This window comes from Mus caroli, unplaced genomic scaffold, assembly GCF_978045245.1.
Source record: "Mus caroli unplaced genomic scaffold, Mus_caroli_1 scaffold_18, whole genome shotgun sequence".
NCBI classification, from domain to species: domain Eukaryota; kingdom Metazoa; phylum Chordata; class Mammalia; order Rodentia; family Muridae; genus Mus; species Mus caroli.
This window is the reverse complement of record NW_028227273.1, coordinates 49752364-49779453: the sequence shown is the minus strand read 5'-3', so window position 1 is coordinate 49779453 and position 27090 is coordinate 49752364. Positions and strand designations below refer to the sequence as shown.

Genomic DNA, 27090 nt, shown 5'->3' with positions numbered 1-27090 from the left:
CACTATTCCTTACATATGTAAAAGATGCCATTGTCTTTCTTATGATGCAGAGAATGTTGAGAGGCATTACCTCTGAATGGTAAGCAGAGGCAGGGGCTCATGTTAGAGGCTGCAGACCACATAAAACTTTAGTTAAGTCTTCTACCTCCATGCGATACATTATTTGATTCACTGTTTAGAAAAGTTCTTAATTCCTCAGGCTGATTTCTCATGTTGGAAGGATCTGTGGCTTCTCTGCATCCTAAAGATGGAGAGAGAGGTGCTGGGCCTTGGACTCGAAAGCACCAAGGAAATCACTTTAGCAGCACTGGAAAAGAAAAGGAATTTAAAAAACCCAAAATGCTATTTTTTTCTGTGTTGGTTGTCCTCTTGTTGTTCAGAGGCCATGTGTTGTACAGAGCCATGTGTTTTCGCTGTTTTATCTGGAGGCTAGATAACACACCACAAGCAGTTCAAGTCCTTAGTGTCATCGCCTTGAGAGAAGCAGGCCAACTCTACCTTCAGTCTAAAGGCTCAGGAAATGGCCTCTGTTTGACCGGGCAGTGTGGCTGGAAGGTAAGGTCACGCTGTATCTCTTCCACCTCAGTGACTGTATTATAAGCTTTAGGCTGGGAGGCAGCAAGGGAGACAGTGCCTAAGCTGCAATACTACAGCAGACCAACACACACAAGCATGTATACAAACACACACACACAGTGTTGATCTTGAGACTCTAAGTATTTTGTTTTAAAAATGGCTTTCATATTGTAACTGTAATTTACTTCAAAAAGTTACAAGGGTAGCATATGGCTATCTTAGACTTAAAGTAATATGGCTTGTGAGCATAAATAAAAACTCCCACTAAAGTCCACAGAATATGAAATATGAATATGAAATATAAAGTAAAATGTGCTTCATCAAGTTCTTTCTCTTGAAAAAATTATTGTATGTAAGAACTATACCACATTTTAAGGAAAATGTTTCTTCAAATCTACTAACTACTGTGCTACTCTAGCAAATATTTAAATATTGTACTGCTTTCTCTGAAGACTTAAATTTAATTTTCCTGTTAGCCAAGAGACTGAACCCTCAAATCCATCTTCTTTTGTCAGCTTAAATGTTTCATTTTCCTACAGAGTTTGTTTTCTAAAGTGTTAGAGACATACCGGATCTAGTGTACTTTTCAGAGGAATCCAGAGGGGGCTGTTGATTATTTTGCTTTTATTTATCTTCCTTTTTTCTCACTAGCCTGTTTCTGTTAATCAGAAAGCCAAAGTCTCATCTCGCACTCTCTATCCTCTGCCTATCTGAAATCACTCAGGGCACACTGCTCTGAAGGAGGCTGTGAGGATTTGCACACATCTGCTGTTACTTGATTACTGAGGGTCTCTTTTTCTTGTGCTCATCATGCTTATGTGACACAGATCAATATTTCAAGCTTTTTCACACATGTTTGCAAAGAGTGTTGATGTCCGCTTGAATAGTCTAGGTTAACTTTTCTCAAATGAGATAATTTGCTAAGACACTTCAATGTGACATTTCCTTACTTGGAAGGGCCACTGCATTGTTTGGCCTCAGTACGATTCACATGGTAGCTTATACCTCCCCTATTGTTCTTTGGTAGGTCTTACACTTCTCACATTGGACCACATTCACTCCAGCCTGGGGAAAGAGCCATTTGAAGCCATGTCAATAACTGGCTCTGTTGAATTCACACTTATAACACTACCTGTATTCTCTCCTTTCTCTTTCTATTATGAAAACTCAGATTATTTTTTAATTGTTGATTTATTTTTATGTGTATGGTGTTTACCTGTCTGTGCACCCTGTGAAAGCCAAAAGTGTACATTGGATCCCCTGGGACTGGAGTTACAGACAGCAGTGAGCTGTTGTATAGTATAGTGTTGTACAGTATTCAAAGAAAGAATAGAACCCAGGTCCTCTAGAAGAATAACCAGTGCTCTTAACCACTGAGCATCTCTCCAGCCCTGAAATTGCAGATTTTGTGTGTGTGTGTGTGTGTGACCTTGGAGAGTATAACTCCCCAAGTTATACTTTTCTGTTTTCTTTTTTTTTATTGGATATTTTCTTTATTTACATTTCAAATGTTATCTCCTTTCCCAGTCCCCCCCCCCCCGAAACTCCCTATCCCATCTTTCCTCCCCCTGCTTCTATGAGGGTGTTCCTCCACCCACCCAAGCACCTCCCCCCCCCCCGCCCTCAGCTCCCCTACACTGGGGCATCTCTCGAGTCTTCATAGGACCAAGGACCTCTTCTCCCATTGATGCATGACAAGACCATCCTCTGCAGCTGGAGCCATGTGGAGTCCTTTGTTGATGGCTTAGTCCCTGGGAGCTCTTGAGGGTCTGGTTGGTTGATGATGTTGTTCTTCCTGCGGGGTTGCAATCCCCTTCAACTCCTTCAGTCCTTTATCTGACTCCTCTATTGGGGATCCCATGCTCAGTCCAATGGTTGGCTGTGAGCATCCACCTCTGGCAGAGCCTCTCAGGAGACAGCTATATCAGGCTCCTTTCAGCAAGCACTTCTTGGCATCCACAATAGTGTCTGGGTTTGGTAACTGTATATGGGATGAATCCCCAGGTGGGACAGTCCCTGGATGGCCTTTCCTTCAGTCTCTGCTCTATACTTTATCTCCATATTTGCTCCTGTGAGTATTTTGTTCTCCTTCTAAGAAGGACCAAGGCACCCACACTTTGGTCTTCCATCTTCTTGAGTTTCATGTTGTCTGTGAATTATATCTTGGCTATTTGGAGCTTTTGGGCTAATATCCACTTATCAGTGAGTGCATACTGTGTGTGTTCTTTTGCAATTCGGTTACCTCACTCAGAATGATATTTTCTAGTTCTATCCATTTGCCTAAGAATTTCATGAACTCGTTGTTTTTAATAGCAGAGTAGTACTCCATTGTGTAAATGTACCACATTTTCTGTATCCATTCCTCTGTTGAGGGACATCTGGGCTCTTTCCAGCTTCTGACTATTATTAATAAGGCTGCTATGAACATAGTTGAGTATGTGTCCTTATTACATGTTGGAGCATCTTCTGGGTATATGCCAAGGAGTGGTATAGCTGGGTCCTCAGAAAGTACTATTTCCGGTTTTCTGAGGAACTGCCAAACTGATTTCCAGAATGGTTGTACCAGCTTGCAATCCCACCAGTAATAGAGAAGTGTTCCTCTTTCTCCACAGCCTCACCAGCATCTGCTGTCACCTGAGTTTTTTACTTTAGCCATTCTGACTGGTGTGAGGTGGAGGGTTGTTCTGACTTGCAGAAAACGCAGATTCTTAATTTCACAGGCTCTCTTCCATTACAAATGTCACAGTCCTCTTGTTACCTTTAATTAGAGATGCAAAAAGAAGCTTACCTTCTGACATCCAGTTGAGAGACAAGAAAACTAATACGGAACTGATGTGGCACATACAGTGTCATACAGGAGGCCTCATTCACAGTGCACTTTTGAGATGTGTATTTCCCAGACTCTACAAACCAAATATAGAGGTGGAGAGATGCCTCAGAAAGTACAAACACTTACTGCTCTTGCAAAACATTCAGGTTCAGGTTCCAACTCCCATATTGTGGCTCACATCTGCGACTCTACCCTCCAGGTGATTCAGTACCGTCTTCTGACCTCTGGGACCTGCATATGCATGGTGTATGTATGTACATGCATACATTCATACCTACATACATACATTCATACATACATACATACATACATACATACATACATACATTCATACAGGCAAAACACTCATACATAGAATGAAAATAAATAAAACTTTAGGAATCTAATAGATTGTTTCATTGAAATTTTTTCTATAAAAAGAATTGGTAGAAATAGATTGAGGCTAATTTCCAGTGTGAACCTCAGTGGACTAGCTAATCTTTTACATCTTATTCTTAGGACCCATAACCATGAATCATTGTAAGGCTCTCTGACTGAGAGGTAAGCTACAGGTAGAACTAGGAATATTAACAGCTCTACCAAGGAAGAGAGAACTCAGGCACATGAGAGTGCCAAGGAGAGGTGGCTTGCCCAAGCATTCTTGTTATATGGCAGACAAAGGCCTATGCATAGGAGACTGGCTTTCTCAATTAACTCACTCTTTTCTCTCTCTAATGGTATAGAAATCTGTAAGCAGTCACATTGTTGCAATTCAGTGACACTGTTCCACAGTATGTATAGATTGGGCTGGAATGGTGGCAGCCTTGTGTAACACTGTCTAGGCCTCTGCACATGTGTCTTAAATTCATTTATGTATGTTTTTTCTTTATAGACTCCTCCTCAGAATAAAAGTCTCTTAAATGAAACTGGAATTCTGATGAAATTTCTTTAGCTCTGACTAGGCTTCCAGTAAAGAGATTGAATAGAGCAAGTCAAGAGTAGTGGTTGGTTCCTCCTGCCAGATGGCATTCACACAAGACTATATACATGCAAAGAGATGGGATATTTAAGTGTCTATGAACTGCTCACTGCTTTTTATATCATTCACCTTCCTTGAGTTATCCTAGTCAACCTAAACTGTGAAGGCAGGAAACATTAACAAGTCTGGGCCTTCCTTTACTTGTGCTTCTTCATCTCCTGCAGTTAGGACAGTACTAATAGCAGCTTGTTTGTCTGACTGTGGCCCTTCCCTTATCTCCTCAGAAAACTTTATGAAGTTTAAAAATACATAGACTTAAATTTTTAAAAAGTTGATGAGCAATATTTCATTTGAGACTCACTACAGATCTTTATACTTGCAGAAATTTATTCTGGAATCATTGAGTTGGGACACATAAAAATCATGGATTTATTCCTCAGTCACATATCATGGCAGATCCAGCTGCCTGCTCCCCAGGATTCATGTTGTTCTTCCTGGGACCAAAAGTCTAACTTGTAGCTGGATACTTTGCCATTCAGATGAGCTACCACATTTCTTTTCTTACCTCCATCTAGGTTTGGTCATGACCTATGAAAAGTTAGTCAAATACACCTTGGGGCTTCACAGTGGTCTCTTTAAAGATGGGGAAGTGCAGTCTCTCCCCTTCTTACCTTTGACTTATTTGAGTGTGAAGGCTGGAAAGCTATTATGAATCACGAAGACAAGGCCATAGCCTAAAATGTCAAAGCCAGCATTGGAGGAGCCTGAGGCTTTGATGACCTCAGTGTGTGGTGTCTGAAGGCTATCACCAGTGTTCATTTATGTGAGGAAAGATGAACTTCTCTCTTGCCTAAGCAACTATTAGCTGGAGTAGGTTGTTTTTCTAATGCTCTAGAAAAAACTAGAAAAACCCTATCTTGGTAAGTTAGAATATACCTCCTACTAGAAAATAAGTCATGTTTTCAAATAGACCTGGTTTAATTTCAAAATAAAAATTATAGTTGGGGAAGGTAAATGCTTCTAAATGCTCACCGATGATTAAATCCCATGTTGCCTAACACCAGAGAATCTGGATCTGTCTCATACTGTTTCTGATTTATGCAGGAAGCAAACTCATGGGTTGTCAAATTGTGAAACACACCTCCTTTCTGTGCTGACATCCAGGAGCAGACACTTAGCTGTCAGGAGTATCATCATTCCCGATGTGTGGAGGAAGCTGTAGAAAGGGCTCACGGCAGCCACTGGAGCCTTTTCCTTGTATTCTCACTGTCCACTGCCAAGCCCCACTTTAGCCTTCCTCCAGGACATTGATTTCCCCACTTAGGTAATGCTTTCTCAGATGATTGACAAATTAAGTCTATTTTTATACTGAACGAGTACTTTGTCATGGTCTCTGATTTTCAAAGGACAATCATAACCACAGGACAAGTGTTAATGTCTTAATGTGTCTCTGCCTAAGAGATGCTAATTTGAGAAGTTTTGTTCTTGAAGACTCACTGACATCAAAAGACTGAAGAAATCATCCAGTATTTATGACGGGGTTTCCTGCCTCTTAAGTTCCGGAAGAAAATAGAGGAAAGGATTTGATTTTAGGTCTTTATTTTTATTGAGTTTTTTGTTAATCAAAATATCCACCCTGCTACTTGTGAAATTAAAATCTGTGCTATAGAAAATAAGTACCATCTGGGCTGCATTTTTCCCTGCCTCCTCTAGAGAACAGTGTACTGGAGCATGCTCACTTCCCTGTATGCCTGGGATGCCTATGTAATACAGTAGGTAATCCTCACTGCAGAGTGCTGGGACCAGAAATACAGCTTACAGTGTGTGTGAGACATCAACTTACTGGAATACCTAACAATGATTGCCATCCCTTCAGAAATGACTCAGAAAGTATAACCTCTGCTTTCAGGAGATGACTCTGTAAGTGTGTGTAGGCATATGATGTATTGCACACCTTTGTGATAATTCCACAGCACTTCTCCATTTTTATTAAACTATATGCTCATTTATAAGGACATTTCTAGGTCTTATTAAAATTATCTGTTGCTTAGATTTGGGAAGGTCTCCCATTCTGCAGAAACCATAGCCAGTTTCTTCTTGAAGCCAATAAATAACATTTCAGGTGTAATTTTCTAAAATTATTTCAAGTCTTTTAAGCCTCTACAGTTGCAACATGAAATATTAATTTTCAGTAGATTGTAGGTGATTTAGTTGATCAGATAAAAAGTATCTTGTCTGAAGAAGGAATGTTCTAGGATCTGGTAGCCTAGTAGCCTCATCACTTGCTGTACAGTAGGATTTAATTCCCGTTGACTCGTGCATTTGAGCCCCTGTTCTCCAGTTAGTGATGCTGTTTAGAGAGGTTATGGAAGCTTTAGGAGGCAGTCTTGTTGGAGGAAGCACCTCACTAGGGCAGCTCTTGAGGTACCCTTGCCCATTTCCAGTGCTTTCTGTCTGCTTCCTTTGTACAGATAAGATGCAGCCAGCTAGCTTCCTTCTCCTGCCAACATGCCATGCCATGCCATTCCCACCATTATGGACTCTAGCCCCCCGGAACCCTGGGCCAAATAAACCATTTCTTCCTGACCTAGCTTTGGTTATGACATTTTATCACAGCAACAGAAGAGTAACTAGTGCAGTGTATTGGAGTCGTCGTATTGGGCCAGCAGTCTGTAGGAACTCTGTACTGCTGTATTATTCTGTACATCTAAAATTATTTCAAAATAGTTCCATATGGAAAGCCATAAAGAGCACTCGTTTCTTTGAGTGTGGAGGAGAAATAACAAAGGCTGCCCGTCCTCACCGGGATGATTGCTGAGGGGATGAACATGAGGCTGCAAATCATTTCAGCTGCTGATCCCTGCTGTGACACTTCTCATCTGACTTCACCCCTCTTCCCACCTCTGAGCTCTTTCTCTTCCTGCCAAAGTTGTTCTTGCTTTTTGTAAAGCTTTTGTGGTTACTTTATTTAAGGTGAAATGTTGTCTCACTGTTGCCAGGCTACTAAAACAATCCTCCTTTCTTCATTTCTCTTTGCAATCCATTCTATACCCTCTGGGCATGCAGTGTTAAGCCTTCTTACCTAAGAGTTGGGCCTAATGGCCACTGACATTTAATCAAATAACAGTTATAATACATTTACTCATAAGTAAAAGTTGAATAAAATTTGGGCACTGACATCTAAGGGAATGGGGATTTCATCATCAACTATCTTAACCGAACCCATTTTGTTAAATAACCATAATTATGGGTTTTGCATTTATGATTCCAGAGGATTTTGCTGCTCTGCATTCTTTGAAGCCTCAGAGGCAGTCATTGTGCTTAGGTTTCTGGAAGTACCTAGAGTGGATCTAAAACCAGAGCCAGGGCTTCTGTGTAGCATCAGTCCCCAGCAGACTCGCTCATCCAAAGGCTTTACACCCCCACTTAGCCAGGCATGACTCCTGCATTCTGAAAACTGTCCTGAGATCTGAGGAGATAGCTTAAGTGTTAAAGACCTTGCCTTGAAGCAAGAGGACTTAAGTTTGATCTCCAAAGCTCACATAAAAAGAGAGGAAGTTTATAATCCTGATGCAGAAAAAGGCAGAGACAGGTGAATCTCTGGGGCCTTCCATCAGCCAGCCTAGCCTACTTGTTGAGCTCCGGTCCAGTGAGAGACCTTGTCTCAAAAAAGAAAATGGTAGCTGTTGCTTGAAGAAGAATACCAAAGGGTATATGTTTGAAAGTCTACAAATACATGCACATGTATGTGCACACAGGAACACACACCAGAGTTTTGAAATGTATTAGTATGTTTTTAAAATAAGTATAAATATCATTAAAAGTACTAGTTTTTCTAATCATAGGAACATTTCTGCTTTTCCTGTTAATATTTGGAAATTTTCTTTTTTGTATTTGACACAAAAGTACTTTTGATGCTTGTGCTTTCTGCTCTGTTCTCAGGGCAGTCATGTTCGGTGAAACCCATCATTTTTGCTTTGTTCCTGTGACTAAAGTCTCAACGTATCAGAAAATCATTTTCTCTCTTTTGTTCTTGTTAGCTCGTGCGTCCAGCCTGCTGGGCCTCGTGTGCCTGCTCATGAGCTTCATCTCTGACTCACAGCTCAGCTGACTGAGGAGAGAAAGGCTAGCTTCAAAATGGCTGTGAGCATTCCTGCAGGGGAATAAACAGTCTAGCTTCATTTGGTTTGCTTCTGTTCTCAAGTGCTACCAGGGTGTAAGGCCTCTCTATCCTCCGTGATTTATTGCCTGGACAATTGCCCTGTTCTGGTGATGTCATTTCTTCAGCAGAACACAATGTAGTAGACTTTGTCAGCCTTCTATTTATAGTTGATCATTTGTGGGGAGGAGAGGGCTGGAAGTAATTTTATTCTGGGTTTTGGGATTTATTTTGGGTGTTGTTGTTGTTGTTGTTAATTTTGTGTTATGTTTATTTGTGTTTTGTTTTGTCAGGCAGGGTCTTATTCTGAAGCCCAGGTTGGCTGGAGACTCACCCAGGCCAGCCTCAGATTTACTACCATCTTTGTGCTTTAGCAGGCTGAATGCTAGTGTTGGAGGCATGAGTCACCATGCCTAGGCTTGCTTCTCTTTGATTATGTAAAGTACGTGTGCTTCAGATTTGCTGCTCAGTGGTCTGATAGCCCAGGTTTTCAAGGTTTCTCTTTGAGGCAAGTGATGAGAAACATGCTGAACTGACACACCATTTCCTCATAGAAAGATTTGAAAGGGTGTTGACCTTTCAGACTACAGCAGTACCCCCAACTCAATGGAATGGGGGCATTGTTCTGCTAGAGAGCTTAGTCTTGGTCAGCCCAGCCTTGTAAGAGTTACCTTACACAGTTAGAGGGAAGGCCTGAGCCACGCACCATGCAGCAATCTCTATGCAGATCATCCAGGCATCAAGCCTACAAGGACCAAAATACCTAATGGCATCCTTTTCATATTTGTCTTCCAAGAACTAACCATGACAGCCTGTCTGGATAGTCTGTAAAGCTCAAGACCTTTCAGTAATGTTACCAGAAAAAAACCTCCTGTAACTTAGCCAGGACTCATACTTTGTGATGCAAACACCTCCTCCTGAAAAAAGGAAAACCCACAAATAGATGTCACAGCATCCTCATTCAGAAAAGGGACCTTTCTCCTACTACTTCTTTAAAGGGCTGGACAGGCATTTGCATGAATTTTATTTTGTCAGCTTGGTTACTCCACATCATGTTATAACTTCAGGAGCAGTAATAAAATTAATACTAACACTAAATGTGAATTTACAACAAAGTTGTGTTTTGTTTTAATAATAACCTTTCATTAAAGAAGACATTTTGTCCCAGAAAAGAAATACTTCATCTGATTTTCTTCATTACTAGCCTACCTAATAAACTCAAATGAAAAGCCTTCAGCAGACATTTTCAATACATCCTTTTAATATTTATGATTGTGTTTATTATATAACCAATTTATGTTCATTCTTCATAGGTTAAAATACATAGAAAAGATAAAAGTTCTTTTAGTCAGATGGATTAATATTTTTCAATCTGCAAATATAGATCAAAACAAGAAAAAGAAAATCCAGCTGAAAGGACTCAGTTGTGACTAAGTGACAGATGGCCTCAGTGTGTCTCAGTGCTGCTCTGTGCCCATTCACTCACTCACTTCCATTACTGTGACCCTTTTGGATCTCCTGATGCCCTGGAGTCCACAGCTGCTCCTTCAGGAAACTGCATAGGACGCTCTAATTCATTCCTAATGCCTGTGACACATAAAACTGCTATATTATGAAAGCCATTCTGAGTGAACAAATTAATACCACTAGAAATTGTTGCTTTTTTTTAAAACCGGCCATGCAATAGCAAATGCACTGTGTTTTTATTATCCTATGAAAACTGTGAGTCAAAATAGAGTCAACTTTTAGTTTTAAGACTGTATCTTTTAATACTATAAATTGGTTCTCTAAGTGTTGTGTGTGTGTGTGTGTGTGTGTGTGTGTGTGTACAGGTGTACATTTTATGACTTGTGTAAGTCAAGCAAAATTACCTCAAAAGCAAAGATTTCCTTCTAAACTTGTTTTTATTTATCTTATTTTATCTATCTGTCTATCTCTCTATTGATGACTGAGCATGATGGCACATAACTATAATCCTTGTGCTGTAGAGCACAGATAGATATTCCAGGCTAGCATTGTCTATGTGTGAGACACCAATTTAAAACAATATAAACAAACAACAAAAATCCCAACATTTTTTCTGGTTGTAATTTAAGATATATGTACCTAGGTAGAGATGGTTCAGAGCCAGATCAAGTTTATACTGTGGAGGGGCTTTGGATAGCCATTTGTACTTTTTTTAACTTAAGAGGGAGAGCTGTGAACTCAGTCTGTGGATAAAGGAAGGTCTACTCCAGGGCATTCTGTATATCAACGCCTTTTTGTTATGTTTTTTTTGTAATATAGTTGTCCCCAAGATAGGTTGTGGATGGAACAAATCATCTATTGCAAAAAGATGGGTGTTCTGTGAAAGGAATAGAAGAGGAACTCTGGCCATGTGTGGAGGGAGTCTCACTTGATGTGGTAGGGAACCTACTCAATTACAAGCTGGCACAGTAGGCAGAGTGTGTGTGTGTGTGTGTGTTTCTGGCCACACACACTAGGCTTCTGAAGTCTCTCTAGAGCTACTGACACGCATGCCTGCCTGTCAGGCATTACCTTACAACTCTGGAAGGGACGTTTCTTCAGTATTGGGTGCGCTTTGCTTTCTTCCAGCAAGTGAGTACTCCCACCAGCCACTCCAATGGGGCTTTCAAGTTCATTATCTTGTTCTGATCCATGAACAAGATTCTTTCCATTAGAAAGGGGCTTCACTTTCAATTACAAAAGTCCTAAGAGCAATAAAAATGGGAGTTGTTTAAAAAAAAAAAAAGATTGTTTTTGAGGTATGAAAGCAGATAAACTTTTTTTCTTTTTCTTTTTCTTTTTTTTTTGCAGATAAACTTTTATTTGGGTTTGAAAGTTATGTTCTGTGATTCTGAGTTACTCAAGAACAATAGATGTCATGTGTGTTGAGAAACTTGCAGGAGATATACCAGCACATAGCTTCTGTAACCTTTGAGCACGCTTCAATGAAAGCACGTGGAGAATGTGAGCGGTGTGCTGCATAACTCACCCAGATGCTGTGTGCTGCTGCAAGCAGTGACTGTTGCTGCCCAAGGTGCATTTCAAAGGCACAAGCTCCTCTGCTCTGAAATCAAAACTTTACTGAAAACCCAAATTAACAGTTAGGTACTGAGGGTCTGTTGTATTCAAGATACTGAAAACACCACCAACAACAAATTCTACATAGAACCGGTTAGCTGCAGACATTCTTTCTTTCCTGATTTCACTTAGGTTGGATCCAGAAATTATTCCCATCTGACATGGGAATCTTCCTTCATAGTTCATTATACAGTAACCAGTATAGGCCAAAACTCCTTGGTGATAAAATGGGTAGCTAGTAACATAACCATTCCTTTTTACCTTTAAAAAATTAAAAATACAAAACCTATACCAGTTAGATGTTAGAATATTGTCAGATATTTAGAAGATTCTAGCAATAATAACTTCAAAGGCAGTGCTTTCCAAATTCGCTCTTATTTTGTTAGATAGTAAGGCCAGCAAGTTGAAGAAAAAGTGACTGTTGTGTATTTTTCTGAATGTTGGGAATCAATGTTGTTAATAATCCCCAAGGAAATCAAATCATATGTGGAACTGGCCTTGAGGATACAGAACTTGAGTCATCTGCAGATGACCTTGTGCTCATGTGGCCTTGAGCTCAAAAGAGCCTTGTGTAATTGAGAATGCCCAATGTGCATGAATGCTGAGCTGAGCCAGTGACCATTATTCATCCATACTCATCGGGATTTGCCCTTCTCATATTCTAAAAAACATGAAGGTTGGGTTGGGTTGAATTGGGTTGGTTGGTTGGTTGGTTTGGTTTGGTTTAGTTTGGAGTAGATAGTTGGTTACTTGCTTAGGTTTTTGAGAGAGGATCTTACTGTATTCAGATTTATGATCCTCCTGCCTTAGCCTCACAAGCACTTGGATCATGGGTATTTGTGAGCATACCTGGGCAAAACAGGCTTTGTAAAATTCCAGGTTTGTGACCATAGTGAATCGTCAGGTAAACTTGATAACTCCCCCTTAGAGAGACACTTTTAAAATTAAGCTTGCTGTTGGACGCTTTGTCTAGAAGAATCCAGAACATGGAGGGAGCGTAGTTCCTGCTGTGGTTCTCACGGTGCACACAGGTCTCTCTTTCTAGAAAAAGTTGTATGCCTGAATCGACACTTTTGGAGACAAACTTCACTTCTAACTTTGTCTCTATTAACTATTAACTTTAGCTTCTCCGGCTCAGTGCTTTCAATTGTAAGAGGGATTATTAAACTGTTTGGTTTGCTCTTTGGTCTTTTGTTGGGTTTGGGTTTTTTGGTTTTTTTTTTTTTATTTTATTTCTGTTTTGTGTATCTCAGAGGTTGTGTTTTCTGTGTAGACAGTATTATTTCAATCATGTTGTACTAAGCTGAATAATATTTTCCCAGAGAGTTCTTTGTTACCAGGATTAGAAAAGGTTCATTAGTGTATACTATAGAATGTACTGGCATCTGAAGGGAGGCAGAAGGGGAAGTGGAATTTGGGCACCACAAAAATTAAGAGCCATGACTATTTAATATATGGACAGTCTCTTGATTCTTTTAAATAGAACTTCATTTTAAAATCTGCTTACCCTGTCCTAGAATTCATATAATTTGGTCATAATTCTTGAAATTCCTGGTCATAGATCATCCTACAAGGACACTGGATTAAAATTTTAGTTTCATCTACAAAGAGCTTTGATAACACAAATATCCAGTGCTTCTGTTAAATCACACCTCTTCTAACCTCTATTTTTTTATCTATAAAATGAAGAGGCTTGAACAAGTAAACATAAAGCTGCCCGTAGCTCTCCCATACCATGCCCATGACTCTTTCCCTGCGTTGGCCACCCTACATGAGTGGTGCCTGTGTGCTAGGCACTGATAATGGCTTCCTGTGGGTGCCCTAGGGCCAGCTTCCTAATGCTGCACAGCTCAGAGGTTAGATGTTAAAGGAACTGAAAAGAACTAAAGATGAGCTGCACAAAAGGAAGAGGCAGAGGAGAGGGTGTCGGGAAGTAAGAGGCTAGCTGTAATGACATGAAGCCCTTCACATGTCTGTGAGTGTCTTTAAAATGGCCTGGGATGATAGGCTTTGCAAGGACAAAATCTCCCAACTGCCACACACTTAATTTAGTTAAAGCTGGCCACCCTGGCAACCTTAATCTCTCAGGATAAGTCCTCCTTAATTTAAAAGGCTAGAAGTCCTAATTGCAGACACACCAACTATCTTAGCATATATACCAAAGCCAAATCTTGATTGTGGGCAAGAAGAAAAGTATTAGGTAGAAGAAAAATATGAGTAATTCCTTTAGGACTGTTGTGTCTTTGTCTGAGTGCTTTCTGTCTAGTCCTGTGTTGGGGGATATGGTGGCTGGCTCCAGGGTAGCAAAGCAGAGAGTGTAGGAGTCCTGCTGCTGAGGGCTGGGTACATCCCTGCCCTCTGCAATAGAAGAGTTGCATTTGTTCACTCACACTGCCCATTGCTTGTTTACTATGTGCCAGCTATGTTTCCAGGACTTAAAAATTCGAACATGACAGGTTCTCACTATAATCACACACAGAAGCACACACGCACATGCTTACATAAATACATATGAATGGTACAGTGTTATCAGTATGATATGTGTTTAAATAAACACATCAGTAACCTACTATGTTTGTTCAGAACATGAAAACACATGTTTGCTCTTTATTTTCCATCAGCAAACAGTTATTGATTGAGTCATATCACAGTAAAACAAGAGACCAGTGGCTAGGGAGATAGCTCATTTGGCAAGTTACTGCTATGCAAGTCTAAGGACCTGCCCAGGGAAAATCTGGGCCTGGTTGGGTGTGCCAGTAATCCCAGCATGGGCAGGATGGGAGGATGGAAGGTAGCAACAGGCAAATCCCTGCAAGCTCCTAGGTCAGCCAGCCAGAACTGTGTAGGGAAGTTCTGGAAGAGAACTCTCACAAACTAAAGGTGGAAGACACCTGAGACCAGCACCCAAAGTTGTTGGCTGATGGCTGCTGGCTGCAGACATGTATGTGCCAGCACACACCCCATACACATTCTACATGCGAATAAATAGGTAGATATGAGAAACTAAATCACACATAGAGGTGTGTGTGTGTGTGTGTGTGTGTGTGTACACATGTTACCTATGTAAAATACTTGCTGATGTATACTCAGAAATTACACTTTAATCAAGCAGGCAAATGATCAAGAAAAGTCTAGATTTGTGTCCATGTGTTTGTCAGGATATATTATTGGAGAGAAAGGAAGAAAGGAGAAGAGGGATCAAAAGGTAGAAGAGGAGAGGAGAGGAGGCGGAGTCAAGAAGAACCTTGTTCTTAAGGATCCCCACCAGTAGGTGCTCCCTTTTTCCTTGCCCTTCCCTCATCTGTCTTTTCTGCCCTAAGAAGCACCTCAGGTGACAAACCTGTAAACCAACCGACAATGCAACTCACATCAGACAAGAAAGGAAAAATGACATGGCCATTAGAAATACTATGTTGACGATATCCACAGCTGTGAGAAAGAACATTTACAGAAAGTCCTTCCACTGCAGAAAAACTAAAATCTCAGGGATTTTTTTTTCTTTTTTCTTTTTTCTTTTTTCTTTTTTCTTTTTTCTTTTGCTGGTACTAGTCAGACTCCCCTTCCAAGAAGTACCAGGCTGTGTCATCTCAAACTGCTTCCCTTACCAAGGAAGCGGAAGCGGTCGTAGCCTTTGCCACCAAACCATGGGTGAAGTATAATTATGCTACCTCTGTGAGACAGTGTAGGAGCAAACATCTGCTGGACTGGATCAGGAAAGCCACGAGTGCAGCTAGCCCAAGCTGTGAATCATCTGTGGATGCAGATTAAAGGAGCTGTGTTGTGTTTACCTTTCCCCTTATTTTCTTTGTAATTGAGAAGACTGTTAACTCTGGCACTGTGTTCTGAGGGGGATATATGGATCTCAGGCATTGACTCCCGTTTTCATGTCGCCACACCACACTGTAAAGCAGATAGACGGTGATAGTTAATAATGGTTTCGATGTCTGCCTTCTCCTCCCCACAGTGTTTGCTTTTGTTTTTAAAGGATGGATAAATAGAACACATTAGAAGTGTGTTGGCTAAGTCCTTGAGTTTTAACTTTAATAGCAACAGAGCAGAAAGTATTGTAAGCTTTATTTCCAAAAGAAATAAACTTCACAACTGCCAGCTTTTACTTTGTATTTTTGTATTTTCCTTTCAATTACATGTGTGTGTACATGAACACAGAGCCAGCGGAGGCCAGAAGAGGGCCTCTGATCCCTTGGAGCTGGAATTACAGTTGTTTGTGATTCACCAGATGTGAGCACTGAGAACCAAATTCAGGTCCTCTGGAAGGATGGTACACTGTCTACCATGGACTCTGGCCCCAGCCCCAGCCCCAGCACAGCTCTGATTATTTATCATGGTTATGTAACATATTTCATGTCTGTCACCAGACTTGACTGCTCTCTTAGATCAAGAAAATGGTACAAAAAGCCTAAATATCTACTCTGGAAATGTATGTTAAGAGTCTATTTCTTTAAAAACTTGGGGTTGGTTGGTTGTTTTATTTATTTATTTATTTATTTTCCATTAGAGAGCAGAAAGACAGACTCGTACTATGGATTCAGCTCAATATGCAGAATTCTGTGAAAGCCGACAGTTAAGTTTCTGTGAGTACACATTTAACTTCACTAACAGATGTGTGAGGAATTGTGTTCCAGGTGTGCTAGATTGTGACACGCTCTCTGTTTCTTAGAAACTAGTGTATTCAGTGCATGCATCCTTACCGTCATTCCAGAAACAGTGTCTGTGCAGGGGAGCCTGAAGACCTCACTGTACTCTCCTGCTACACAGTTAACCGTGGTCAGAAAGTTGGAGCATATGCACTCAGAGGCAGCCATGGAACTATTCTCACGGCCTCTGTAATCAGAGCAGTCACTTTTTTCTTACTTTCCCATTTCCTGGTCATGCTTACTTACTGAAATACAGTATTGCTGACTGCACTTAACCCATAGTGACATTAGTAGTCATGACATTTAAAAGCCTCCAATGTTCACTATAAGCCCCATCCTCACTTTTATGCACACTCATGTTCCCACACAGTGGCTTCTCAGTCATGCACTTCCCGTTGTCCTCAGCCTCCTACTGCAGCATGCACTAAGTGCTAGTCAGAGCCATGAGTCAGTGCTTCTGCCATGGGAGTGACCTCACCTCACAGTGAAACCGGGGTCTTCCCTCACTGAACAGCAGCTGGGAAAAGCACTTGAGACCCTAACTATGGGCCAGACTGTATCAGCCCTGCGATGACTAGGACTCTTGCGGTAAAGGTCAAAAGAAAGTGCAATGAAGAGTCCATTTAAAACTATGACACAGTCACACATGACCCTCATCTGAGAAGTTATAGAAACAATGATGTCTTTAAATGAAAAGCAACTGTGTGGTCACGATAACCATGTATTTGATTTGGAGAAAGAAAATGAGAACAGCCTTTTAGATCATGAAGTGCAGATAAATGACACATTTCAAATCATACTGCCCCATGCAAGCATCAGTAGAATATAAGAAAACATGTTTTGGAAGATTTTTTTCTTAAAAACAAATATATTTTCCAATCTAACTAACAACTTGGCATAGGACATCTGTGAAGCATTAAGTAAATGACACTTCAGATCATGGCAATTTCAGCAAATGAGAGGGTTTTGTATGGTAATTTTGGGGCTTAAATACGGCATTCAAGTATTTTATAAGCATAAATCTCCAGTTCATAAAGTAGCATTTAGTGCAGTTGAACAATTTTTTAAATCATATTTTAAACTAAAATTCACAAGAAAAAAATGGAAGTGCTGTTGCAACTGATGGTCTTGGTCTTGTCGTGCATCTTTTGTTTGAAAACTGGGTTTTGTTATTTCTTTTCTGTTGTGTTATTCACAATGAAAAACTATAGTGGATGGAACATAATAGTTTCTCCGTCTGATAAAATTACAGAATAAGTAGCATATTATGTATAATTTTCTTTTCTGTGGGAAGAAAAGATTTTGTCATTTAAGAATATTTGCTCATATAGTGTCCATGAGAGCTTCATCATGGAACCTGGGCAGGAGACTCTGCTCCTACAACAGGAGGCGTCCCTGTGCAGGTGGAGAGTGTGGCTCTGGGCAGTCTTCTCCTCCTGATGAATTCCCAGGATGTGGGAACTGTGACCTGCCTTCTTAAGTATCTGTTCATGGCAGTTTCTGCGATCAGTGGTGCTATGAACACTGAGTGACCTCCACGAGCACACTGGGGCACATGTACACATACTGCCATAACCCTCACAGACAAACAGGTGTTAAAAAAAATATAAAGAATAAACTCTAGCATTTCACTAAAAATATTTTTGTTTAGTCATTTGTTTATTTGCTATAGACATGGTGAGTCTGTTAACAGCAGGCATTTTATTTTCTGGGAAAACAGTAGGGACTTACATCTCTACAGTCTGAGTGCTCACACTCTTGCAAAGACATTGCTAATTCTCTCACTCATGGGGCAGGGCTGAAAACTAATAACGATCCTTTTCTTACCTTAAAAGCAGGTTGCTTAAAGTAGTCACTGTGTGCCTCTGTGTTCCTAGTGCTCTGTCATGGGGCAATAGAGGAAGAAGGCCCATTTTATTGATCGTGCCAAATTGCTGCCTCTTTAACCTGAACTTGAGAAGTATTCCACAGATGTTGAACAAGCGTTTGTGAGCCGCTCCAGCTTGCTGGCTAGATGGAATGCTGCATGTCAGAGATCTGAAGACTGGTTACTTTAGAGAGGGGGCTTTGAGGGGGATTATCATCATTCTGCCACATTTGACAGCTTAGGACATGAGCATCAATAGCAAGGCCTCATGTCCTCTGTGCTTTATTTAAAGGAACTCTCCTGTATGTGGAGTGCATGAGAATTCTGACCAGAACCAAACACCATGCTCTGAGTTGGTGAGACTTACAGACCAGTAAGGCCACATTAGTCACAGGATAATCAATGTTTTGTTTTTAAGATTCCCTTACAGATATGATAAAATCTATACTCTCTGCCCTTCTCAATTACTAGTGAAATTAGTAATGTCTACAGAAGTCCAATCAGACTGTTAACTCAGGGCAGGTACAGGCATTTCATGAGAGGACTGTGTGCGGCCTGGCTTCATGTATGCATGGTCTGATTACCCAATGTCCAAGAATTTGAAGCATGTTCTCTGCTAGCAAAGAACTTATACCATGGTCTGAGAATTCTGTACACACATGAAATAAATGTGGCCATTTCCATCCACCATGTAAGAACCTTTTCCTTGGATGCTCAGGATTGGCGTTTAGGAGGTGATGGGTAGGGTGGGAGCAGATGAGAACAACGAGCTAGCTGAAGGCCAGCTCGCAGCTCTGGGCCAGAAGGGCAGAAAGTTTGGTTTAGAGAGTTAGGCCTAAGAATTTGGACATCTCCATAGTCAGCAAAGACATAGCTATGGGTTATCTCAGGCTAGCAATGGTTTGTTTAATTCTCAGTTCACAATTTTAGTAGTTCACAGTTTTGAGAAGGATTGGAAATGCAGTTTCTTTCTGTCTTCCTTCATCACAACTTTTTCTTCCAGAATTTTATTTCAACAATAAAATATGATGGTAACTAAAACTCTGGCCAATGGTAACATATTCCGAAGCACTGTAAGACACCCGATGATGAAAGTGTATGGTGTAAACATGCCATCCACCGTAGAGAGACGGTGAGGTGAGAGGGCGTAACGCACCAACCATACAATCCACCACAGAGAGAAAAGATCCATTGTATTCCTTCATAACCAAAGGTTCCAACTTGGCTTTCTTGGGACTAAAAAATTTAGATGTTAAAAAAAACTTTCTAAACATTACTTCTATGGGTGTTATTTCTTCTGTGCAGGTTTCAGGATAAAATTTCCAATTTCTGATGGTCATGTGAAGGCTAAAACATACTTAAAGTTAAAACTTCTATTTTCTTTTTAATTAATAGCCAAAAAAGCTTCCAAATTCCGAGACTGGCTGGACTGCAGCAGCATGGAGATAAAGCCCAATGTCATAGCTATGGAAATCCTGGCATATCTGGCATATGAAACAGTGGCCCAGGTACAGTCTCTGCTGTCGGTGCAGCTGCTCCCACTGGTCTCCACCCCTGCGACCATGGGCTGCCTTTTGATTCCACCTGCTACTCCAGCTGGAATGAGAACCCCAAACATTTTCTTCTGAGACACATCATAAATTCTAGAATTTAATCCAATTATGCTCCTTTGTATCACTAGCTCTCAGGGCTGTAAGCTTTTAATATGTTTTGTAATTTTGCTTTTTTAAAGACTCCTGTGTCTAGACCCACACAGACTTAATCTAGTTTACATTCCAGCTTGAAGTGTGGAGGGACTCACATGCCCCACCCCTCCCTGAAGAGTTATTGATGGTGTCTAAGGAAGGGGAGAAACAGTTTTATTTAAGGTTATGGTCCCAATAGGTTAAACATGCTCCAGTGGGTGGCCCCACTCCCAGGAGGCTGGGGTTAATAAAACAAAGATGGGGAGAGAAAGGAGGGAGTAGATCTGGGAGGAGTTAGAAAAGTTGGAAGTAAACTAAATATATTGTTTGCATGTATAAAATTCTTAGTGAATTAATACAAATGTATGTAAAACATCTGTTCCTTCAACTTTATCCTAACTAGTTATGGAATTCCATGTTGAACTCTTACATCCTCAAGGGACTTGTTCAAAAGCTTATTTCTGAACTTTGAAACAAGTGACTTTCAAAGTCTGTGAAGCCCTCTGATCTCTGGAAATAAGCAGGTATAGGATCATGGTACTCCAGGTGTAGCTCACTCTGGGTATGGTCTCTAGGCCACAGGATCAGCCTCTTTTTTTTTTTTTTTTTTTGGTTTTTTTGAAACAAGGTTTCTCTGTGTAGCCCTGGCCGTCCTGGAACTCACTTTGTAGACCAGGCTGGCCTCGAACTCAGAAATCCGCCTGCCGCTGCCTCCCCAAGTGCTGGGATTAAAGGTGTGTGCCACCATGCCCGGCGGGAGGATCAGCTTCTTGTTAGCCCCTTTTGAGAATGAAAATCCTAGACTAGCCTAGAATCTTAGGGCTCATAGCCCAGAAATCCATATTTAAAATGCTACTATTGATAACAAAATGAAGTTTGAAAACTACTCCCTTAGAAAATCAAACATGTCATTTGTGATTGTGAGTTAGTTCAGTTGCCAGTGAGAGTTAGTTCAGTTAGTCAGTGAGAGGCTGTGCTCATGTCCAAAATGGATGGGAGGCAGTATTACTATCAGTACCATCCTGAGCATGCTACTGAGTGCCTCTTCTGTGACACTGATGGTTATTTCCAGCTATGTGACTTTATATCTGTTAACCTCTTCCTCAGCTGGTGGATCTGGCTCTTCTAGTGAGGCAAGATATGGTGTCCAAGGCAGGGGACCCCTTCAGCCATGCCATTTCTGCAACCTTCATTCAGTACCACAACTCTGCTGAGGTGAGTATCAGAGAATCTGGCGAGAGCGCATCTGTGCTGCTGTTACTTGTTTACATTAGGACTTTGCACTGATTATGTGGGATTGCACGGCCTTTACTTGGGGACTCTTAATGCATTGGCCATTGGCACAAATAATTATTGAGAATTTGCTGTGCCCATCTGAGGAACCACTTGATATGATGACCTTTTTCACCCTTTGGCCCCATTGTCTTTCTTAACCCTTAACTGACAAATGGATGGTTGCAGAACATGTCTTACATTGAAACATGTAAAGAGAAGAACTGGGGTGGGGCTGTAGATCAATGGCACAATTCTTACTTACCATGCAAGAGATACAGAGACTTTAGAGAGAACTGGAAGGAAGATTATCATGTAATAATTCCTATCAATTATTCATAACTTTGCATTTCATGTGCCAGTTTATTTCAACAATTTATATTGCCACAGCCCCATATATTTTCAGTTTGATGATCGGATCCTCTTGTCAGATCTATTTTGTACAGATAGGAAATTTTCTGTAGGAACTAGAAAATCTCACCAGGTATAACCTTTTACATAACTATGCACCACTTTCAGTTTCTAAAATATTCTCTACTAACACTATGTGCCTGACAACCAGAAATGAAGCCGAACATGTTGAATACATTTGCCAATATTTGAGTTTCTTAATAACAAAAACAGCACTTTCCTGTCATTCATGATAATGACCATAGAGAAGAAGGGTTAGGCTCACATCTGCATGTATAATTATAAGAGTGAGTTTAGAACCAGTTGACTGAAATGTATAACCTGAACACCGCAAAGGCCATTTAGTAGCACAGTCTACTTCCTGTTACTGTCCGTGGGTGAGGGTGGTAGCTCAAATAGTTTCTAAGATGTACTTGGGATTTGTTTTTTGCCAAGGATCTCTTTGGGTGTCTGAGAAATCCTGTAAATCCCTTTCTGGGCATGCTTTTATTTTTATTTAACTTTCTTAGTGTATCTTTGCATTCAGAGCCATTCTGTTAGTCTAAGGTCTCGCCATGGACCCCAAGTTATGAATTCTTTGCTCTGAGGTGTAGAACTATACTATAACATATGCCCATATAGCATCTTAGTAACCAGCTAGAAGTCAGCCCAACTCCTTTTCATAGCCCTTGGAGAATCACATTGGCTTGAAATCCAAGTAGGGATTGAAGTGTTTATACCCATTAAAAAGGTCATACATCATTATCAGTCACCATGTTTTTAAAAGTTCCTAAAGCTTACTTAGTTGATTAAACAGTCTTTATTTTCTTTATGTTTCAAACCCCAATTATGATGTCAAAGAGCGCCCTTTGCAGTGTCTTTGATGCTTTATGAGAGTGTGTATAGTGTGCTTTCCGTTAACATCAGACAAATTTGTTGTAACATTTCTAATTGAGGAAATTTACTGTGAACATAACAACCTAGTTTTCCCTTAACATTCAAGTGATTGCTTGCAAATCTCAGAAAACACCCCAACATCCCCATCCCTCTTGCTTGGTTCTCCAGGGTGGCCGAGCCGCCCTGGGCAACTGCTCAACAACCACAGGCGCTCTTCCCAGCTAAAGAGCAGTTGAAAAAAAAATGTCCTATGTGTACTGGGTTTCCTGGGCTCTCTGGGAGGTTGGAGCATGAGTCTCAGAGAACATCCTAACAGACTGTCAGTGTCAGCCTCGAGCTTTTTCCTGGCCTGGCAGCCACCCTCTCTCCCCTGTGACTGGTAGTCAAAGTAGACATTCATAGAGACTGTCTTCCTTCCTGCCTTTTATTACCTGATAAAATACAGAGATAATGCCCTGCTAAGGCTGTCTCCTCACTCATCAGCATTGCAAATCAGCAGCCAACATGAAGGATTGTGCCAAATATGGGCCAGCAGGACATCTGGAGAATGACAGGAGCTGGGTCCAGGGAGATCAAATGATTTGTAAAGCAAACAAGCAAGTATGTGAACAAGCATAGAAGTCAAGTTAGTGTACATTGACTCCCAAATCAGCAACCAAGAGAATTAAAATAAGCCTCCGTGTTGTGTGCATGTGAACGCTCTAGTCAGAATCAAAGTGCTGAAGGTATGAGAACTGATGAGGGAGAGGGAGAAAAAATGTTCTGGCCTCAGAAGCAGCAAAAGAACAGTTGAAAGAGGGATAGGAAAGGGTAACCGAGGAAACTAAGAAACTCATTAAAGAGATCTAATAGGAAACTCTAGTTGTATAGACTACTTAGAATTATCAAAGACTAGCTCAGGGATCTTGGCCATAGGGTGGTAAGTTCAAAGAGACGGTTTTGGAAGATCCCACACCAGTTGGATTACAGTGTATCGTAATTAGTCACCAGGTTGTCTGGAGTCATCTAAAGAGGCATCATCCTTAACACTAACTGCCTACAGAACTGAGCTTGCTAAGCTTGGCTCGCTGACACTAGACTAGCAAGTATAAGTCCTACATGTTCTAGATCTTTTTTCAGCATATGGTTTACACACATGGAGACATGATCCCTGGGAGTTATACAGATATTCCAAACTATATTTTCAAAATTCCTTAGAATGAAACAAAACTGATCCCAAGCATTTGGGACAAAAGATATTCAATCAAAATCAGCTTTATTCCTTCTTGTTTGATGGTGTGTCTGTACAGTCTGATCGTGGAAATACTGTTGAGACTCGTACCTGAGTTGGTCAAGGGTGTGCAGAGTCTTTCACTGCATTATAGAGAATGGTTGGTCCATATAGAGAACTATGATTAGTGTGATTAGTAGAACGCGGAGCGTGTAGATGAGACTCTTCAGGAAAAGTCCAGGTAGAAATATGGGTATCCTACAGAGTTAAAGAATTTGCAGAAGCAATGGTTGAAGAATTTTTATTTTTGTCTCAATAATTAGATTAAAAAGTATTATGACTAGAACTTTAAGGGAAAGACATCCATTTCTATGGAATAGATAAGAGTAAATATTTAAGCTATAAATAGTATAAAAACAAACGGCAGTCTCCTGTGGCTAGGAGATCAGTTCATTTCAAAGCCATATTATGTTTGTACAGGGGTCCTCCTGTTTGAAGTCCAGCCCAGACTCTCCTGAGAACACACCTCCTCCTACACCAACAGCTCCCTCTTCTGGATCACAGCATTCAGGTAGAGCTGCAGCTGGTTCTTTGGGGAATGGGAGCACAGGACAAGACACTGCCAAAACCAAGCAGCGGAAGAGGAAAAAGGTCAGTGCCTTTCTCTTTATCTGTCTTCCTTCCTTCCTTCTTTCCTTCCTTCCTTCCTTCCTTCCTTCCTTCCTTCCTTCCTTCCTTCCTTCCTTCCTCCTCTCTCTCTCTCTCTCTCTCTCTCTCTCTCTCTCTCTCTCTTTCTTCTTCTTCTTCTTCTTCTTCTTCTTCTTCTTCTCTCCTCCTCCTTTCCTCCTTCTCTCCTCCTTCTCTTCCTCCTCCTCCTCCTCCCTCTTCTTCTTCTTTCTTTCTCTCTCTTTTCTCTTCTCTTCTCTTCTCTTCTCTTCTCTTCTCTTCTCTTCTCTTCTCTTCTCTTCTCTCTCTCTCTCTCTCTTGTTTAGAGAGAGGCTCAGAAATATTTTTTTAGAGAAATGAAGAATGTACTATGGGTTTTTTTTCCCCTCACAGCACAGCTAAAACTGTAAGCAGCAGCCAGCTTATAGATACCATAGTCAATGGATTATAGTCCAAGCTGAAAGAACTGTTGTATGCTGTTTGCCACTCTAAAGGTGGTAGGATCTGAGAGAATGAACCTCATAAATGAGATAAAGCAAAGTCTCATGCAATAGCTAACTTTATTCAGAACATCAGACAATTTATTCTGGGAAGGTTAAGAGGAATCACAGAAGTGTACAACCACAATAACGCTGCCCGTCGTGGATAAGTCGTACATGGCAAAAACATGTTTTTCTGAGGCATGTAAACAAATAATGGTAACCAGTGGTAATGAATAATCTGAAGTAAACTCACTCCTGTCCTCTTTACCTGGGAGAGGCACAAAAGCATAATCAAGGAACAATTTCATGATTTTGAAGTAACTGAGGTCACAAGACTCTTGTCTTGGTTTCTTGCAGTTTTCTTACAAACACTCAGAAATCTCATGTGACTCCATTTTTGAACTGTATGTCAACACTATGCATAAAACAAGATATTGGGTTTTTTCTATTATAAAAGGCAAAGTTGCTGGGCGGTGGTGGCACACGCCTTTAATCCCAGCACTTCGGAGGCAGAGGCAGGTGGATTTCTGAGTTCGAGGCCAGCCTGGTCTACAAAGTGAGTTCCAGGACAGTCAGGGCTATACAGAGGATCCCTGTCTCGAAAATCCAAGGAAAAAAATAAAAAAGCAAAGTTAAGAGAATTCTAGTGTGAACACTATACCTACACTCTATAAGTACAGTTGACATTTTACTGTAATTACTATGCCAACATTTATTATACCCATCTGGTTACTCTGTTACCCATTCTGCAGCTCCTCTCTCCCCCCACACCTCCCTCACCCCAGCCCCCAGTCCAGGATCCCCATCTCTCTGCTGTTATCAGTGGTTTTACCCTAACAGTTCTAATACATGTGCAGTGGTGAGGAACTGTGTTGGGGGAGAGGATAGTACCAACTGGTGGGAGCTCTATATGTGTCCTAGGTTGGTTGCTGCTTTCGTGCATTTTCTCAGTTTGTGGCTTACCGTAGTTGATTTTCTCAATGGTACCTTTTGAAAGATAGGGTTTCACTTTGACTCCCATGCTGACCTCATGATCCTCCTGCCTCAGCCTCTCAAGTGCTGTGTGTGTGCTACTGTACCTGCCTGGCCCTTTATAATGTCTTTTAATGAAGATAAGTTGAATTTCTGATGAAGTCTAATTCGTTCTTTTCCAGCTCTGGGGACATGATGATAGATAGTCTCATCTCCTTCTGCAGGCTTTATGGCTTTAGATTTTACATATAGTTCTATCAATGTGAGCAAAGTAAATTATACAATATACTGTATAAGGTGAGAACATATTCAGGACTTTTTAAAAATTATTTTATGTGCATGTGGGTTTTCCTCACATGTATGTCTGTGTGTGCATCACATGCATGCAGTGCCATCGAAGGCCAGAAATGGGTGAGGGATCCCCAGGAACTGTAGCTTCAGACCTTTGTGAGCTGCCATATGGGTGCTGGGAATCCAGCCTGGGTCCTCTAGAAGAGCATGCAGTGCTCCTAAGCACTGAGCAGCCTCTCCAGCCCAGCATTCTCTGTTTTGATGCACTCAGAACCATGACAGCTTTGTTCTAAGTCAGGTGGCTGCATAGCTAGATGACTGTTTTCAGGGCTTCCAACTGTTTCACTGATTTATCTGTGAGGTATTCGTCAGTGTTTCCATCTTAACTACTATTGCCTTAAAGTCTTGTGCTGTTCTCAGCCTTGGGGTATCTCTGTCAGTTCAACTCAAGATTAGAGGAGGACTGACAAGTGATGGTTTGTTTAGTTTTCTTTTTTCTGAAAGTATCTGTTCTTTTATTCCTGAAACATATTTCACTATAGGATCTAGGTTGATTTATTGGTTTTTCAGTATTTGAATTTTGCTATTCCACTGTCTTGGCATTCACTGTTTTAGATTCTAAATCAACATATGTATATCATTGCTCTCCTATGCTGCACAGTTCTCTACATACTTTCCAAAGTATGTGAAAATGAGCCATAGTTAACCTCATAATTATACATATGCAGAATAATTCTTTATACGTTTTGGAAATTCTAAGAATTTTTTCCCTTGAATATTTAAACACTTCTTTCTTGATCTTATTAAAACTTAAATTTGGAGTATTTCAGTGCCTTTTCTACTCTGTATCTGGTTTCTCCTAAAGTGGAAATCATTCATATTAGAACTAATAATTTTTCATGTTAAGATCACTAATTATTTCTCTATATATATCTACACAGAACTTTCTATATTCAGCTGCTTGTATGTGTTATCATTTTCTCACTGAAAATTTCTCAACGTCAGTTATGGTGGCATAATTGTGCAGTTCTTTATATGGAAAAATAATATATTCTCTCAGAGATGTGGAATTACCAGAGAAGAGGAATAAATTTCA

The 27090-nt window shown here is 40.7% G+C and overlaps 1 protein-coding gene across 3 annotated transcripts in view; it reads left to right on the top strand.

Moving 5' to 3' along the window:
- Positions 1-27090, top strand: part of Supt3h (SPT3 homolog, SAGA and STAGA complex component) — a 332054-nt gene that overhangs the window by 232035 nt on the left and 72929 nt on the right. For all 3 annotated transcript variants that reach the window (XM_021186140.3, XM_021186139.3, XM_085832580.1), the window contains 4 exons: positions 16124-16199; positions 19525-19637; positions 20922-21029; positions 24064-24234. In XM_021186140.3, coding sequence (XP_021041799.1) covers positions 16124-16199; positions 19525-19637; positions 20922-21029; positions 24064-24234 — 468 coding nt within the window. The remainder of the gene's footprint in view (positions 1-16123; positions 16200-19524; positions 19638-20921; positions 21030-24063; positions 24235-27090) is intronic.